General features: G+C 33.2%; 1 protein-coding gene and 2 non-coding genes across 3 annotated transcripts in view; 1 reads left to right on the top strand and 2 right to left on the bottom strand.

The window, feature by feature from the left end:
• Positions 1 to 871: 871 nt before the first annotated feature.
• Positions 872 to 943, bottom strand: Trnaq-uug (transfer RNA glutamine (anticodon UUG)). Its single transcript has one exon. It is a non-coding gene; the product is annotated as a tRNA-Gln (tRNA).
• A 1,757-nt stretch (positions 944 to 2,700) lies between these two features.
• Positions 2,701 to 2,772, top strand: Trnaq-uug (transfer RNA glutamine (anticodon UUG)). The gene has a single exon. It is a non-coding gene; the product is annotated as a tRNA-Gln (tRNA).
• Positions 2,773 to 11,633: 8,861 nt separating this feature from the next.
• LOC126979902 (zinc finger protein Gfi-1b) overlaps positions 11,634 to 18,252 on the bottom strand; it is a 91,148-nt gene continuing 84,529 nt past the window's right edge. The window contains exons 5-6 of the mRNA XM_050829488.1: positions 16,447 to 16,701; positions 11,634 to 15,369 (exon numbers count right to left, since the gene is read on the bottom strand). Of these exons, the coding sequence (XP_050685445.1) occupies positions 15,281 to 15,369; positions 16,447 to 16,701 (344 nt within the window). The 3' untranslated portion in view covers positions 11,634 to 15,280. The remainder of the gene's footprint in view (positions 15,370 to 16,446; positions 16,702 to 18,252) is intronic.

The raw sequence follows: 18,252 nt of genomic DNA, 5'->3' as shown, positions 1-18,252 counted from the left end.
TAAATGACATCATGACTAACGGCCGTTCCCAATATACTATCTACAGATAGAGATAAATTACTACCTTCTACTGTCAGTAATGAGCTGTCAATAATCTGAAGCTGTCCTTATATTGGGACGTGTGAATTACAATTTTAATACAAACTTCTATCGCTGGTAAGCTACGTCGTCCATTGACAGGCAGCGTCTTCGGATAAGACGAGTTACCGTCAATAAGTTTATTGGGACAGAAAAGTCAACGATAGTTACGATTTTTATCTCAAGTAAGAGATAGACTGAATATTGGGAACGGCCGTTAGTAGCCCAACACACATGTATGGAATACACTAATATTTATTGAACTTTAAGCACGAATTCCTTAAAATGTGATGTTTGTGGCTTGGAACGTTTTTCAGGAACAACGTCCAATTGACGTTTATTTTCATTTTTCTCCTCTTAGAAAACATCATAGAACTAACTCAATTGCAGTGCCATTTAAGTGACCCCCTCAAACACACGTATAAAATATTATTACAGTATTAGTTCCGCTATTTGGGAGGAGTTCATGACATCAATTTAAATACACTATTATCAGCTATCTATAACCACTTTGTTACGTAGTAAATAGTTATCGATAATTACTGATACGCAAATGATATGATAAAAACAGATAATAATATGAGAAAATTGTAAATATACTCTAAAAAAAATGGAATTTGTCTTATCATATCATAATAATAATAAAACAGACTTATTGACACAGTAGAAAAACTGTGCTACTGATAATTTATTGACGTTAAAAAGTATAAGTATTTTAAAATTGCTTTTAATCCATGTGGTAAATAAAATGAAAACGTAAAAATATGATTATAAATAAATATTAAGAAAAAGAAGGTTCCACCGAGATTTGAACTCGGATCGCTGGATTCAAAGTCCAGAGTGCTAACCATTACACCATGGAACCTCGAATACCAATTGTGAATTACTAGAATAATTCATGTTGTCTATGACGTCACGACTCATCAAATCACATACGTACGCGTGGTGAAAGGCATAACTTGTTCCGGATACGTTGCAATGTCTTTATAATTCAATATTATACATGTTACATATTTATTAAATTCGTGATTTATTATTTTTGGTCATTTGAGATAATATCGTATTGATAATAATATTGTGTAAATTTTTTCATCCCGTTAAGAGCCTCTGTTATGTTGTACCGAGATTTCTATGATGTACCTCTCGTATCAACATCTGCAGCATACAAGACATTATACTTGTTTTCATATTTCGGTTTGTTTGATAGTATATTTCTTAACCATCGGTTCTTAACTTTATACAATTAATATCTACAAATGTACCTACTTATAGTAGCGGAATGGAGTGAACGCACCTCAGGCTATTTAATTATAAATTTTCTTAAACGATATTAGGAACATATATTGTAACGAAATAAAAAAAAAAAAACTCGCTAAGTTTCTTGCGTCCGATCTTCTTAGGTCTGAGACGTACTATTTCGAATGGGAGGTAGTTTTTGCCGTTCAAGTGTTTGAAATCCTTTTTTTAATAAAAATATTAAAATTTGAATAATACTGTTATACGCAGTGAAAATTATATAATATACTAAGAACATATCCGTCAGATGTCTAATATTTTGAGACTCACCTAATTGTTAATGATATAAAAATGGTACATAAATCCGTGAGGATCTCGAGTCTCGACGAAATCTCTCTCTCCGGGGGCCCGGCCGGCAATCATCGCTGGAACACTGCGACTCAATTATTCATATACTGATTGTGTCCGAAGCACACGTGAATACTCCTGAATTATATATGAGTGGCTATTCGGGACAGGGCCGGATTCAAATTGAGAAATAATCTTATAAAAAGTAAGAGTTGTCTAATAAAAAGATCATTTTGAATGTAACTAAATTTTAAACATAAAAGCCACCACAACTGAGCTAATTTTGAGATTTTCCCATCTGAAACGAAAAGAAAGACTACATAAAAGAATAACATAATAAGTATAGGTGTAATAATCAAACAATACTTTAATATATATCATGTGAATGTACAGTTTATTGTTCACGTTCTTAAAGGCCAAGAGGTCGGAGCAGTATTATCTATTAAACCTGTTAGGCAGGCGTTTAATAGCTGTGCTGCGCGTAAGCAGTGAAATAGTTATAATAATAGTATGATAAATCTTTCACCTCTCTCTCTACTGTTAAACTGTGTTATATAAATTTTCAATAAGCTTCAATGAAATGAAATTCATAGTATGTCACTACATACGTGTGGAATAACTATTTATATCTCACAACACAATGTTTTAGGAGAGTGTAAGTGTAATGTTATTATAGGCACATGAGACATTTGGGACATGAGACTGGTGATGAAGGTGGTAATGTAAGTCTCAAGTGATTTCGTGGAGATCATGCGCTTTATACCTTCCCAAGTACTTACCTTAGCGTTTTCTTCTTCCATTACTTACTTAAAAAAAACGATTCTACACCAGACTATATGGAAAATATAAGAATGTGTTAACAATGATGGTAATTGATGTCTGTGAATTATTGTCTCTTTATTCTTCACGTTATTTTGAAATGAAACAGTTGTTTAAATAAAACAATTAGAACGTCTATAAATGAATGAATACTAAATATACGTACCTGTTTAAATACATAGTGCAATTATATTACTAAATTTAATATACCAACGTGTAGGTTCCATGGTGTAATGGTTAGCACTCTGGACTTTGAATCCAGCGATCCGAGTTCAAATCTCGGTGGAACCTTGTTTTTTATTCAGAAGTTATATGTCTAGGAATTCCGATCTAAATATATTAATATATATTAATGAGTAGATAGGATGGTTTTAGATCCATGGTTATGAATGATACTTATTATAGAAGCCTTTTAGCCGAAAGTGCGTCATTCACATCGTACAAATAAATATGCGGGTTGAAATGTTTTATGTACTTAAATTCATTAGTGAAGATTTTTTCTTTTGTTTTTTTTTTTATTTAGATATTTTATTTTTTGATAAGACTGCAAGGGACATACTTCATATAACCCTGAATATTTTTTGCTGTCAATAATACTTCATACTTTTTTGTTATAATTGTTAAAATAAAAATAATTCTTTTATTTTCGTCGTATGTGTTTTTTATTTACTGCACCTTTACTCTTAAAACACGATATTTTATCATCACTCTTTTTGAATTTCAATTTTAGAACTCTTTTGTAACCTAATATAGTATATTGCATTCATTTGCCATTTGTTTTTGTGAATTGGCGGCGAATATAAAACTCTTGTTACACGTAAAAATGAACCTAACACGAGAAAATTGTCGGTCAATGATTTATTATGACTTTCTTTGTGGGCTTACTCAACAACAAAGCTATGATAGAGTGCGATTAGCATTTCTTAATGAAGCCCCATCTCGTGGTTTAACGAGTTTAAGCGTGGACGTAGCAATATCAATGATGATCCGCGTTAGAGACGTCCTTTAACAGTGACTACTGAAGATAACATCAGTGCTGTGCGACGCATTATAGAGGAAAATACGAGAGTGACGTATCAGCGGATACGGGCAAGCCTAGGCATTGGTATGAGTCAAGTTCAAAAAATATTACACGAACATCTAGGCGTTAGGAAGCTTTGTACCAGATGGATTCCCCATACCTTAACCGACGACCAGAAACACCTTCGCATGGACTGGTGTCGCCAAATGTTAGATAAGTTCAACGGTGGTGACTCAAATGCTGTATTTGACATCGTCACAAGTGATGAAAGCTGGATATATTGCTACAAACCCGAAACCAAAAGACAATCAGCTTAGTGGGTGTTTCCTTTCGAGGATCGGCTAACTAAGGTAAAGAAAGGAAGAAGTCATAGAAAAAAGATGATTTTTGATTGGTGGGAAAGGTCATTTCGCGAAAGTTGTACTAGAAGATGGAAGAACAGTTACTGCAGACTGGTATGTCAATCGCTGTTTGCCTGTTGTCTTGGAAAAAATTCGACAGCAGCGCCCTCGAAGCAGGATCCTCCTTCACCACAACAATGCTTCAGCGCACTCCGCAAAACGGACTGTTGAATAGTTGACTATGGCAGGTGTCGAGATAATAAGTCATCTGCCATACAGTCCTGACCTAGCGCCCTGCGACTTTCATTTAAGAAGAAAAGATAAAATTCGAGGTATTCGCTTTACGAGCCCTGAAGATGCGGTGAAAGCGTACAAAAATGCCATAGAAGAGACCCCTAAGGAAGAATGGGCCCACTGCTTTTCTCAGTGGTTCTATCGAATGCGACGATGTGTAGAGAGGAACGGAGATTACTTCGAAAAGCAATAAAAGTATTGGCAACATACTAAAATCTACATTAAGCCGTTTTTCATTTTCTAAACATCTTCAGTATAGGTATAGTTATCAACAGGATCAGAAATAGCAGCGTAATCGGATTTACATAAGATATCAAGTCTTACCAGTTTTAAACCGATCCAAAAACAGTGTAGACGACAGAAAAAGGCCCCGTAATGGTAGCATCCTGTGCATACGAGCAAGCCAGCGTTACTTCTTATTCAATTTATATATATCAGGATGCGGCCCTGTAGTGCGTGATAAAAGGTGTTTAGCATCGGGGCCCACGAGACAAAGGATCCCGCTTTATTTCTAAATCTATATTTTTTGGCTTACGCAGTCGTGAGACGACGTAATCAAATAGACTTTACTATGTGATAGAATATTATATGAGCATTGCCTACTTTATGAAAAATAAAACCTTCTCAAGTTTGGGAGCTTATTTGGCTTTCATTAGAGATCCGCATTACATGGGAACCGATATAATAATCTTGCGAAGTATGACTGCGTGTCGGTGTGTACTAATAGATGACAGGATCTGTAATGTTCACAATCATGATAGGAATTTCCTGTTCAAATCACAAACATTTTTTTTATTATGGATATTATTAAGCTTAGATAATATAAGTACTTACCTTAATTAATATTCCTCGAGTGTGTCACGGGGCGTGCTCAAAGGAGTTGTTCAGGTTAGTACCAGGAGGAGAATTTCACCACCGAACATTACGTTAAAATGCGAAATTTCACAACCTCCTAACGTAGATGTCTGGATTTCTTGGAAGAACTTTTTATCATCTGCCGGTTCCTGTTATCCCGATTCCCGAACCGATACGATTTAGGAACCTTCAGGTCTCGAGGATACTTACTCCCTTTGGGTGGCTGATATTTACATTTGATTAGGTTAGCCAATTCCCCGTTTGCTTCCTCTCATAAAAAAAATAAGCTGGGGTTATTATGATCCACTGATGTGTTAAGACTCGATAGCCGTAATTGATATAATAAAATATTTTAAGTGTCATATTATCAACGGTTTTTTACCAAGGTAGGCATAAAACTTAGAGACTGAGTGTTCAATATAACTTTGGTTATAGAATAACAGAAACATATTAAACTAAATTAATTTTAGCACTAGTTCTATAGTTATTTAGGTTCTTAACAAGGTACGCATTGCCTATCTGCCTAAATAGTTTGCAGGCCCCTGCATAATATATATATTATACTAGCTGACCCGACATGCGTATTTCTGTTCATAATAAAAAAACCTCTTGCGGATGGAAAAGTGAAGCGCATACTGGTACCCGTTTTTCCGGGTCGGATGGAATGCCACAAATCGTTCAACAACAACGACGGAACTAATTGACTCTTGAGCGTTGTGTTAACGCATTCAATTATTGAATGCGTCGTTAACCAAACTTAGATTAAGGATTAGTCTCCGCTGCGCTCCAACTAGTTACCACACAAACTAAGAACAACATCTTTTTGAACATGCTTGTGTGCGTGGCATCTTCACACTCAATGGTATCTTTCAAATTATGTAACATACGCTTCGTGTTATTTTACATTGGAAGTAATAAAATACAAAATGCTCACTGCTGATATGTGATCCCAGCGTCTTTCTTATTTCTTGTAGTATTATTTTTACTTAGTTTTACTACGCAACCCGGCATTATAGTTTCAACTAGTAGCAAAGTTTAACAGAACATGTGGCACATCAACGTCACACATTGTTCGAGAATGGCTCGAGTACGCCCATTTGGAGGAAGTATTAGTTGCCGCATTTTGCGACTACGCCTGCGGTATCTAGTTGGAGCGCAGCGATCTTTAATCTAAGATGCCAAACGAAACTTGAATAGAAAGATGAATACGAAAGTTGAAGATAAAAAGGCACAGTGAGGACATAGCTTTTCGGCTTGAAGGGCGCCGTAGGTAGTAAAGTTACTGTGCTTCTGAGACTTAACATCTTATGCCCCAAAGTGACGTGCGAGATTTTTGGAATATCAAGAACTTTGAGAGGCACTGCATTGTAATGTGCAGGGCGTATTTATAACCATTAGGTGAACGTCTTACCTGTCTTGTCACTTGGGCACACTGTTTTTAATTTGTACCTCTCATCGTGTATTGATGTAGTCTGTAAGGTATAAAATCCACCATAAATTACCTATAACTACAGTAAATTGTAAAAGTTATTAAGCAAAAGCGTTGGTATTGGCTGGAACATTTAAAAACCCTTATTTGTAATTGACTTGGTATCGCTAAATGGGTTCGCTGACAACCTTTCAAGTAGATTCCATTACGTTAATGAAGAATCGATCATCACTTCGCAAACAGGAACACAAATATACAGAGTGATTAGTTTTTAATGTATAATAATTATATGCTTTATAGGGCGTTATTGGAATAAGTGTGAACCAAGTTTTTTTTTTATCAAAAAAGTGCCTTTTACCTGATGTCCTGTCCACTATATTGCAGTGCCATTCGGGAATGTTGATTGAAGCCAAAAATTACAATACGTCTGGTATTACTAGTGGCTCCCTTGCACAGGATGCCGGCTAGATTATGGGTACCACAACGGCGCCAATTTCTGCCGTGATATATTGGAATAGTAATGTGTAAACATTACTGTGTTTCGGTCTGAAGGGCGTCGTAGCTCCCAGTAACTTCACAAGTTACTGGGCAAATGAGACTTAACATCTTATGTCTCAAGGAGACGAGCGCAATTGTAGTGACGTAACGGGCAAGGCGTATCAATTATCATCAGATGAACGTCCTGCTCGTCTCGTCCCTTATTGTCATAAAAAAATTAGTCATTATCACAGTAATTTTACTAGCGCTCTTTCAGGTGCTTATTGTGGTGGATTCCTGTTACCAGAGACTGCTTCATGTTTAAAAATTATTAAAGTCGTTATATTTTATATACTTAATCGCTAATAAAATGCTTGCATAATACCTTTATTTATTTACTTGTTGTTCATGTGTTTTTACTTGTTGACTTACTCGTCTTACTTACTTACGGCCGTTCCCAATATACTATCTATAGATAGAGATAAATTACTACTTTCTACTGTCAGTAATTAGCAGTCTATAATTTGAAGCTGTCCCAATATACCCGATAAGTCATTCTTATCGCCTTATATTGGGACGCGTGAATTGCAATTTTAAAATGTTTTGTAAAACGAATGAAGTCGTAAATGTTGATTTAAAGGAGTTGATTAATTAATATTAATAATTATTTAAGTGATTTCAAGACATTGCTGTTAAAAAAAGAAAGGATCTCTTAAGTTTAACCTGGGGTCGGAGCAAGCGACAAGTTTAATATAAACATTCAAGACAGACCATTTAAGTTTTAATCAACTTAACTTAACAACTTTTCCACAAATTTTAAAATACCAATAATGGTACTTATGATCGCGGCGATAATGATCATTCAAAATCATTTTAAAGTTAATCATGATTTATTTATGTTGCAAATTTTGTACTACGGTTTGTTAGTAAAATTGCTCTCATTTGGAGTTAGGCGTTAAATAAATTTCTCACGAAGGATAAATATGACTTGTGAGAAACGGTTTCTCAGATTCACCATCATTCCTCAATGATTTTACTTAGTTGGACCAAAAAATACCAAATTGTACATTATGATAGTGATATTTTAAGTTTAAGTTGTATGGTAAATAAATATAGGAATTGTTATATCTGCTTGAATGGTCCATGATAGTTCAAGACATTTTTGTGTAACTTATTAGTAATTAAAAAAGTTAATTATCTTGGTCTTAAGTTTATATATATTGGATTAGTCGCTTGCCCCGATTTCGTTCTCCTTCATTTTCTTAATGTGAAAAATAGAAAATTAAACGCCTTGCTTTTTCTAACAGAAAAAGTGTTTCAAGCCAACATTGTCTACTATGTCTTTCTAGTTCTTATAACGCAGAGATTTTTTTTGTAAAAAGCAACCGACTCAGTGATTATCGACGATTCTACTGGTATAAAAATTCTCAAGACGATAAGGTATTTTTTACTGATGTTAAAAATAAATATTAAATTTAAAAAAATACTTTTTAAGGGATCAAAACGCGTGTAATGTTAAGCAGCACTTTTTACATAAGGTAATTTTCGTAAAAGTAATATATTATAATTTCTTTATTTAACCCAAGTTTCGTGACCTTTGCATGAGCCTGTTTTACGTTAGCCTTATCCAGTCCGTACTGTTGCACATAGTGCTTATTTTCTTTATTTTACTCGAGTGTTACACATTTAAATAAAATACTTTTTAAAGGATTCAAACGGCACTTTATGCATAAGGTATTAGCGTAAAAGTGAAATATTTTTTAATTTATTTATTTTATCCAACGTTTCGTGACCTTTGCAGGAACACGTTTTCAGGAGGACTGAACAAAAAAATAGCCGACTCCAAAAACACTATTCCAAAACAAATGCACTAAAAAGTATAAAAATAATTGCGTATTTTTCTACAATCTTATTAATAAATCTAATTCTAGTAACGATTATTGTTCTTTTTAACAAACATAAAAAAATCGTACCGATGAATTGACAACCTCCTCCTTTTTGTAGTCGGTTAAATAGTAAGCCAAGTAGATGCGCCCGTATTATTTACTTACAAACAAAACACCTAATCTATCCGAGTTGGGGTATGTTAGAAGTCTGAAACTCGCTTCACTCGCTTTTACATCCTAAGTTCTTCTAGTGGCGTCACTCATTGTTATATCACGGAACCAATTCTGGTATTTGATCAAATAACTAGATTTGTTTCGAGAATTAACCAAATCTGCTTTATTATCATATCCCTGCGACATATCCATTTAATTTGAAGCTGGTGAGATTATAACAGTTAATAACTGTGACAATCGGGAACATAATTAATTGCAATCTATCATAGCTACAGCAAGAGGTCGGTGACATCTGGTAAACTAGAAGTACCCAGAGTTGCAAATTATTATGGCGATAGAACTTTAAAAAAACGCTTACCATATTTACTCAATAGTTTGCCTATGGACATTCGCCTCGAGCCAAATAAGTCTAGGTTTAAAAGTAAGTTAAAAAAATACTTTTTACGCACGCTTCCATAACCATTGTACTTAAATATTGTTATTCTAGTATTTAAAGTATTAAGTTTTAAATTATATAGAAAAATGTAAATATCTTTATTTAAAATTCTTGTATTTAAAGTATTAAGTTTTATATTATACTAGCTGACCCGGCAAACGTTGTTTTGCCATATAAAGTATAATTCACGCGATAGTTTTATATGTAATAAAATATTGCCTATATTATAGCCTGTACACCATTTTGTTCTATTGTCAATAGTTTTTGCAGCGCACGCAAAAATAGGTTTTCGATTTTACACCTTGTGTAACAAAATAGCAATTTTATTACGGATCCCTAATTTTGAAAAAAAAACATATCCTATAGCCTTCCTCAATAAATGGACTACCCAACACTGAAAGAATCATTCAAATCGGACCAGTAGTACCAGAGATTAGCGCGTTCAAACAAACAAACAAACACTGCAGCTTTATAATATTATTAGTATATTAGTATAGATAGAAAAATGTAAATGGATATGTAAAAATATCTTTATTTAAAATACTAGTATTTGAAGTATTAAGTTAATTTTATAAAACTATGTAAATTTATCTATATTTAAAGAGACTAATTCCTGCAGTCAAACTGTCAGAACAGTTTTGCAGGGCTTTGTTAACATTTGAATGTTATCATTTAATAAATAAATAATAATAAAAAATAGAACCCAAAATATATAAGTTTTAAAAACTATAATAAAATAATGAAACTAATATTGAGTTAAGAGTAGCACACCATTAATACTACGCCAGTCGATTTGTTAATTGTTATTCATCGACTCAGTGATGAGACGATAATGAATGTTGATAAGATTTTCCCGCAAATTGGGGAGTTCTCAATCTCCTGATAGCAACATGACACTAATGCCCGCTCTGTATTCTATCTCGGAGCCCCACGTAACGTGATACGCCACAAATCGCTTTACTTGGAGCCGATGTTAAAATCAAATTAAGAGCAGCTACTGCCTATTAGAATAACGTTGTCATTTTTCTCTCTAGTTATTGTTTTACTTGAGATACGAAGATAGAATCTGTAGTACCCATAGTAAGAAATGCTGATTTATAACGGCCGTTCCCAATATACTATCTGCAGATAGAGATAAATTACTACCTTCTACCGTCAGTAATTAGCTGTCAATAATCTGAAGCTGTCCCAATATACCCGATAAGTCATTCTTATCGCCTTATATTGGGAGGCGTGAATTGCAATTTCCATACAAACTTCTATCGCTGGTAAGGTTATACGTCGTCCCATTGACAGAAAGCGTGTACGGATAAGGTGTCAGAAATAGGGTGGGGGTGTGTTAAAGTCCCTATGCTCAAAGCAGAGGACGTGCCCTACCTACACCCTCTGAGGATCCTACGCCTCTTAACAATCCTGAGGATATAATTTAAGCTTTGGCCCAGTAAGGGCACATATTCCTTATAATTAGGATGATTTGTCTGTATCTTAATGCTATTTAAACAAGCTATAAGACCATCGAAAATAAACCATCTTATAAACAAAATAAGGGTCAGATCTTGGTGGGTGCCGTACCGCACACTCGGTTTTGGTGTATCTTGAAAAGTCTAGTGCCCTGGGCCACTGCCACGGGCACGGGAAGGTAGAAAAGACTTTATCACAGCGCTACCATTCTCCGACATCCCGACATGTATTTTCAGTTAATTTCGAGAACTATGAATAGGTAGATAACCGTAGTGCATCTATGAATCTTTTAGATATCGTGACATCTATGAAAGATCTCATTCCCAATCAAGTTCACTCAAGGAAGTGAATATCCAGTACGATTTGAATTTTATTAAGTTTAGCTTAAAATACGGATAGGTTTTTAAATTCTCAAAATTGGGGAGTACTTTTCCTCTTAAACATAATTCTGAAGGAACCTAACTGGATTCCTAGTAATTCATTCTAAGGGTACAAAGCCACTAATCTTCGCAATTTGAATGTGGCGTTAGTGCACGGTGCGATAAATAATCTTTTTTCTTCCATGTACAGCTAAATTGTAGAACAAACTTCCTCGCATGGTATTTCCACATTGATACGAGAAATTAAAAAAAAACTTGGTAGGCCTGCATTGCTCAGATTGATTTCTATATTATTATCTTTATATCATATACTATTATCTCTATTCCATAAGAAAATACCATTGTTACATAGTGCTATGATTAGTTGAGATGAGGTATATTTAATAGAAAAACTAATAATTGATTTAATTACAATTTATTGAAGTGATAACCCTTAACTAATAATGACACCATTGCACATAATCTTTGGAATTGTTTACATACTTTACACTATATACAGTTAAATTTAAAACATTGTACTTAATCAAGACAACTTGTCATTTACACTAATAATTCTAGAACAGCGAGAAATAATGTATATTATATAAACCGTTTAACAGTATTAATAACTAAAAACGAAACGTTATTTTAATAATAATAGGATATGGAAAGGTTTGGAATATTACTTTGTGCGAGGAATGTGTTTTTAAGTCTCTTTAAAGAGTTACCCTAAGATTTTTAGATGGAGTATTTGAATAATATAAATTTTGACGATATTTTCGCCTGACATATTTTTTGTACTTGCATACTAGACAGCGTCTTTTTTGACACTAAAAACTGTATCGTTTCTAGCCATAGAGTTAAAATATATAAGCGAATAGACAACCTGACGGCCGATACTGCGTAACAAAATTTCATTTGTCAATGTGTGCTTTAGCTAGTTAAATATTCAAAATACTAAAGGGCTAATTCCAAGCGTGGCTGACTTTTTACGATTTATCAATCAAAATCAGTATTTTCTGTCTCGCTTTTTTCTTCTATTTGCACGCTTTATATTGTAATTCTATGGTTTTGGCGTACATATTTATAGAGTTGTTGGGTGAAAGTTAACATAAATAGGAAAAAATTCTGGCATATGTACATTTTTACAACAACGCGTTAATGTCATAGCTTCAAATTTCTGTGACGTTATCTCATAGAGTTAAGAGAGTAACTTTAATATATATTTGATAGACTTATGTACTATACGTTTGATATTAAATTTAGTGCAAAGTATAAGCGGCCTTATTGTATCACGTAATGATGTGCTATTTTATTATTTACATATTGTATTAACAAATACAGCAATAGGTAACATATTATATATGACAAGTTTTTATTATATAAATAAGAGGTATATTTCTGAGTATATGCGTAATTGTGGGTTAGAAGCTATTCACAAATGTATTTTTATTTGAATGATAAGAAAAAATGGTTGAAAACCATATATTAAGGATTTCTCTCCGCTGCGCTCCACCTCGAAGCCAGTCTCGAACAGTGTACAGTGACGTTGACGTACCGCATGTTCTGTTAACATTTTGCTAATAAATGACACTAATATGTCGGGTTGTGTTCTAAAACTTTGTAAAAATAATACTACAAGAAATAAGAAAGACACTTATCACATATCATCAGTAAGTATTTTGTATTTTATTAATTTAAATGTAAAATAACGCGAAGCGTATGTTACAAAATTTGAAAGATGCCATTGAGTGTCAAGATGCCACGCACACGAGCATCAAATAGTTTCCGTTATAAAAAAGCTATTGTAGTTAGGTAGTGCGGTATCTAGTTGCATCGCAGCGGAGACCAATCCTTAATCTAAGTGCTTAATATTTTAATTATTCTTCCGTTACATTTGTTGTAAGTAACTTATAGTTATTTGTTCCATATTGTTACTACACAAATATTGAGTAATTAGTATTTATAAATACATAAAGAACAAATCAGATTTCTGTTTTTATATGATAATATATATTATATTACTTAAATCAAAGGAATGTTATTACAATTACAATATAAATAGGTTAAAACCATCCAACCTAATAACTGTAAAAAATAACACTATTTTACACTAATGCAATGCGTACGTTTTTTAATTTTTTTATAAGTAGTCATACCAATAATATAAGAAGGACTCCGCGCCGTGATATTAGCAAGTGAGGCACCTTTATGCTAGTGTGTGTGCGGTTACGGGGTATACCAGTTACACAATTTTTTCTCCCTTAAATAATCATATATGGCCATAAATACTTATATAATATCGTTTTTACACTTTTTCACAACGCACGACGGCATTTTTAAAATATTTTATTGAGACGCAAACTGATCGTTCACAGACGACGACATAATGGCCGCATATGGGCCTGTAGTAGCGTGGAGCTATGTATTTACACGATTTATCTGCTTGTTTCGGTGTTACACTATTATGTAAGACGACACGGAGTCCTTATTTTTTTACTAGCCCGTGATTAAGCATAATACTTACTTATTCATTGTAATACAGTGGAATGGCACGTATGGAATATTTTTTTTGGAATGAATTGTTCAGTCCAAGCATTTTTCATTTTGTTTTGTCTTTGGAATAATATAAAATACCCAATGTTATTTAAATATATAAAAATATAATATTATAATATTAGTGGGTACCTCATTTCCTATGTGCAGTTATTTGAAATAGACTATATATACGTCTACTTACACTTAGATATAAGAGATCAGATGTACGTCAAAAGCTTAAATTATTATTAAATTGGTAACCCATTGATAATAATATAACTATTTAAAAAAGATCGATTTTTTTAATTAAAACAAACACCGTTAAATGGAAAGCATACTTCCCCCTAAGTGCGAGCGAATACAAGAGATTGGCAATACCACTCTTCATTTCGATAAATGAATTCAATCCGGTTTTTTTTTTAACTAACTAATTTAATTACTATATACATAGATTGCATTTTACAACGCTGAATAATAAACAAAATTATCAAAGTTAACAAAACCAATAAATATAATTATTATATTATGTTAAAATATATACTTATATTATAATTGAGTATCGTTTAACTGTTGTAACCACGCTAACTGTTATTTTTAACAGTTAGCGTTATTAAGTGATGATAAAAAACGGTTCTGTGCCGTTCCTTTAAATAAATATTCAATAATTATTTACTCTTTTCTATGAAAACGAACGAACAGTGACTTTTAGATATAGTTTAAACCTAGTAATAATATTCTTTTCTGACTTATTATAAGTTTTTATTACTGTTACATTTAGAGTATGTAACCAAATGGACGTGAAGAATAAAATTGTGGTATGCATGTTTAGGATTATATTATGGTAAAATTTTTAATTGCCATAAAAAGGAGAAGTGGTAATACTGCACAGAAATTAATCAATTCTTACTTAATAAAATAAATTAACTTAAATTGGGGTGTATAGAGACTTTTTTTTAAATGATATTTGAATGATGTTTAATACACTTTTATTCATATAATCGTGATTAGTAAGTATATTAGGATTAGTAAGTGATTGACCAAAAAGATGCAAATAAACCTGTTTTCTTATTAAATGTATGTTGCTGTAGAATATATTAAGTATGCCTTTACACATGCTATGTAATTCCTAAGCGTATACGATAGCAAGAAGTATTCTAGTTTTTAGTTTTGTTTTTTATATATCAGTTGAATTATGTACGCATTGTAAAATAAGTCTTAAATGAGTCTAGAGCCAGCTATATGAACTGATTAACAAAATAATTAACACATCAAAATAATCTATGATGTGAGAAACACATATTGAGTTAGGTTTTTTATATTTTATAAATATAATCGCCCTTTGAACCCGTCAACGTTTGGTTTAATACTCTAAGTGCTTTCTTAGCATAATGTATAATTATCTACTACTAATATTAAGCAATAACATAATATATCACCAATCACATCGCGTAGCTATGACGTAGTAATTGTCTTTGGTAAGTAAAATCTCTTAGAAGCCTTAGCGCCAGGGCGCGAAGGCTGTTGAACTTCAAGATGGAAGCGGTTGTAGTGAAGGAACAGAAGTATTGAGGGTCCTGTAGTCAGGCTGACGAAGATCAGGGTGAGGTGGTCGGAGATCTGGAAAAAAATTAGAGTTTAGTATTTACTAAGAGACGATAAATATTTCCATATATACCTACGGGCTTGTATATAGCTATAATATGTTTAACGCCAGAAAATAATTGTAAAAAAACGTTTGTGTGGTAAAGGTTACTATAACAAAAATTACTTTCTTAATGATACCACAGATTGGGAACTGAGCGACCGCCCATTAAATAATAAATTGTATTGTACGATATTATATTGTAACCAATTTTTAACAAAAAAAAGAAGCTCGCTGAGTTTGTTGCGCCCGTTCTTCTCAGGACTGAGGCATACCTTTTGGAATGGGTGGTAGTTTTTGACTAACGACGATAAAAGATATTCTATCCTATTTTGAATAAAAATATTTGAATATTAAGCAAACATAAACTTGTTATGACTACTACTCGGATACGTTATAAAGTTGAGTAATGTTTACTTCTTAATAATATTATATCTAAACAGACGGTCTCTCATAAACTCTATACGAAATAGTGGCAGGGCAGGTCAGCCTCAACAATAAGTACTGTTATTCTACCTGTTGTCAAGTTTAATTATTTTTATAGTGAAAATTTCTTTAGCCGCGTTGAGCACTTTTCTTGGGATGGGTATAAATGTTAAATTTGCGTCGGGACACGTGGCCTGATCGAAAATTCGTAAGACAGTCGTTGAAATTATTATTAAAATCGTTTTTTCTGAGAGATAAAGTTTTTAGTGTAAAATTATTGTAATAGTTCTGAAGTGTTAAATTTTTTATGTAATATAAATTGTCAATTTGTGTACATTAGCGCAATAAATGAATATTGTATTTAACCACATAAATGTTAGTACTTTAATTCTAATAAAAAGAGCAATTCGTACGAAATTATTCCCTAACCATTCCAAAATAATAAAAAATGCACATCGTTAATGTTCAAGTTTTTCACTTCTGCCTGTACTTTTTATTGTATATTGATAATTTATATAATATTGAAGCAAACGTGAATTGTAAAACAATCCTTTTACAATCCCAAATAATTACCTATTATATTGCTTAACGTTAAAGGCTTTCTAAGAATATACGATTCGACATACCCATTCTGTGTTCGGCAACAGAATGCATATCTGTATGCATCGCATGCACGTCCGGATGGGCTGGCATATGCTGCGCCCGCATATCTGCATGCTGGGTCTCCCGGTGCCGCCGCAAGTCCACCTTTCGTTGAAAGGCTCTTCCGCACAACTCACACGCGAAGGGCTTAAAGCCGGTATGTTTTCGGGAATGGGTGATCAAGTTCGAACTTTGGCTGAAGGCTTTGCCGCATACTTGACATTTGTGCGGTTTTTCACCTGTTGACAAAATATACATTTTTAAAACTTGAAGTAATAAAAACTCTTTGACGATAAATATAAAAAAATACATAAATATTAAATCAATGTGAAGATTATTTGCTATATTTTCTGTTTGAACATATCTTAATATTTTTTTTTTAATTTGATTTAAAAAACCTTCTGTCCAGTTATTATTAGAAACAATAAAAAGGGCTTGTTCTTTTCCTGTGCCATTTCAACTCTTACAAAGCATTTTTTACTAAAGAAATATGATATTTTATAAATAATATATTATATAAAAATATATACAAATTTAATTTGTACTTAAATTTATGGAAGATGCGGGCTTCGAACCTGCACCTTTCGGGTCACGTCCCAGCGCTGTTATACCGCGCTGTATACAGCTGGCAGGCGTTGTAAGGCTCATAATAAAAAGATTATATTATATAAAAAAATTAATAATTTGTCAAAAGCGATCGTGAAAATCTTAACCAATGAGAGGAGTAATAAATAAAACAAAAACAGAAGTGTATTCTAAACTTGTCTCTACCTTTACAGTGATAAATTTATGTATCTACATTTCTCGTAAAATAAATGTTTTTGCTAACCAGCCAGTGTTCAAAATCCGAGGCCGTATGCTTTAAAGTGCGAATATTTTTTCTCTCCAGGAGATTAATCATTGAAATCAGAGATATGGGAGAGGTTATAAGAAATCGTGGGAGATATTGAGAATACAACGGTTTGGGGTTGAAGAGTTGATGCGTGGAAGTAAATTGACTGAACAAATATATAGAGTGGACGTAAAAGAATTGAAAATTAAATTTCTCGAATTGGGGACTTAGTGAAAAAGGGCAAGTCAACAGTACCGAGAATAATTGGGCTAGCCTGAAAGGGTTGACAATTGGAATTACAGACAAGAAATTAGAGGGAAGAAGAGAGGAGAGTATAGAAGAAAGGAGAAGGGAGAGGATAGAGAAATTCCGTCATTTTTGCTACCTCTGTAAGTAAGCGTAAATGAATGTTGGTATGTTAAGATTTTATCGTTATGTTGAATATGAATGATTAAAAATTAAATAAGTATAGTTGGTATAGAAATAACCTCATAGTTAAATGGCAAGAAAATAAAACGAGTTGAGCTTTGCAGAATCTGGTCCGGATAATCCATTCCTGGCTATCCGGTATTGATCCAACAACGACTAGCGACCGGGCCAGCCGGCTGAAGATAACACTCCCGCAGGGTTGTCAAGCTGTTTTACCTTGCTCATCATACGAGTATTTGCTAGTTATATAGTGATGTAAGAGGTAATATTAGTGTTAGAGATCCTACCTAATAAGCTAGAGGTCCGGGTTCGAATCCCGGTAGGTGCCAGCATTTATATGATGAGTGAGAATGTTTCTTTCCGAGTCATGGATGTTTATATGTATTTATGTATTTTTAAGTAACTATATTAAATATATCGTTGTCTTGCAACCCATAACACAGGCTCTATATGCCTAATTTGGGACATGATAACTTGTGTTAAAAAAAGTGTGTCAATATTTTTTTTTATTATATGAGAAAGAGGAAAC

The sequence above is a fragment of the Leptidea sinapis genome, chromosome 4, assembly GCF_905404315.1.
Source record: "Leptidea sinapis chromosome 4, ilLepSina1.1, whole genome shotgun sequence".
Taxonomy (NCBI): Eukaryota; Metazoa; Arthropoda; class Insecta; order Lepidoptera; family Pieridae; genus Leptidea; species Leptidea sinapis.
Note: the sequence above shows the minus strand (reverse complement) of the source record. Positions and strands in the feature narration are given on the sequence as shown.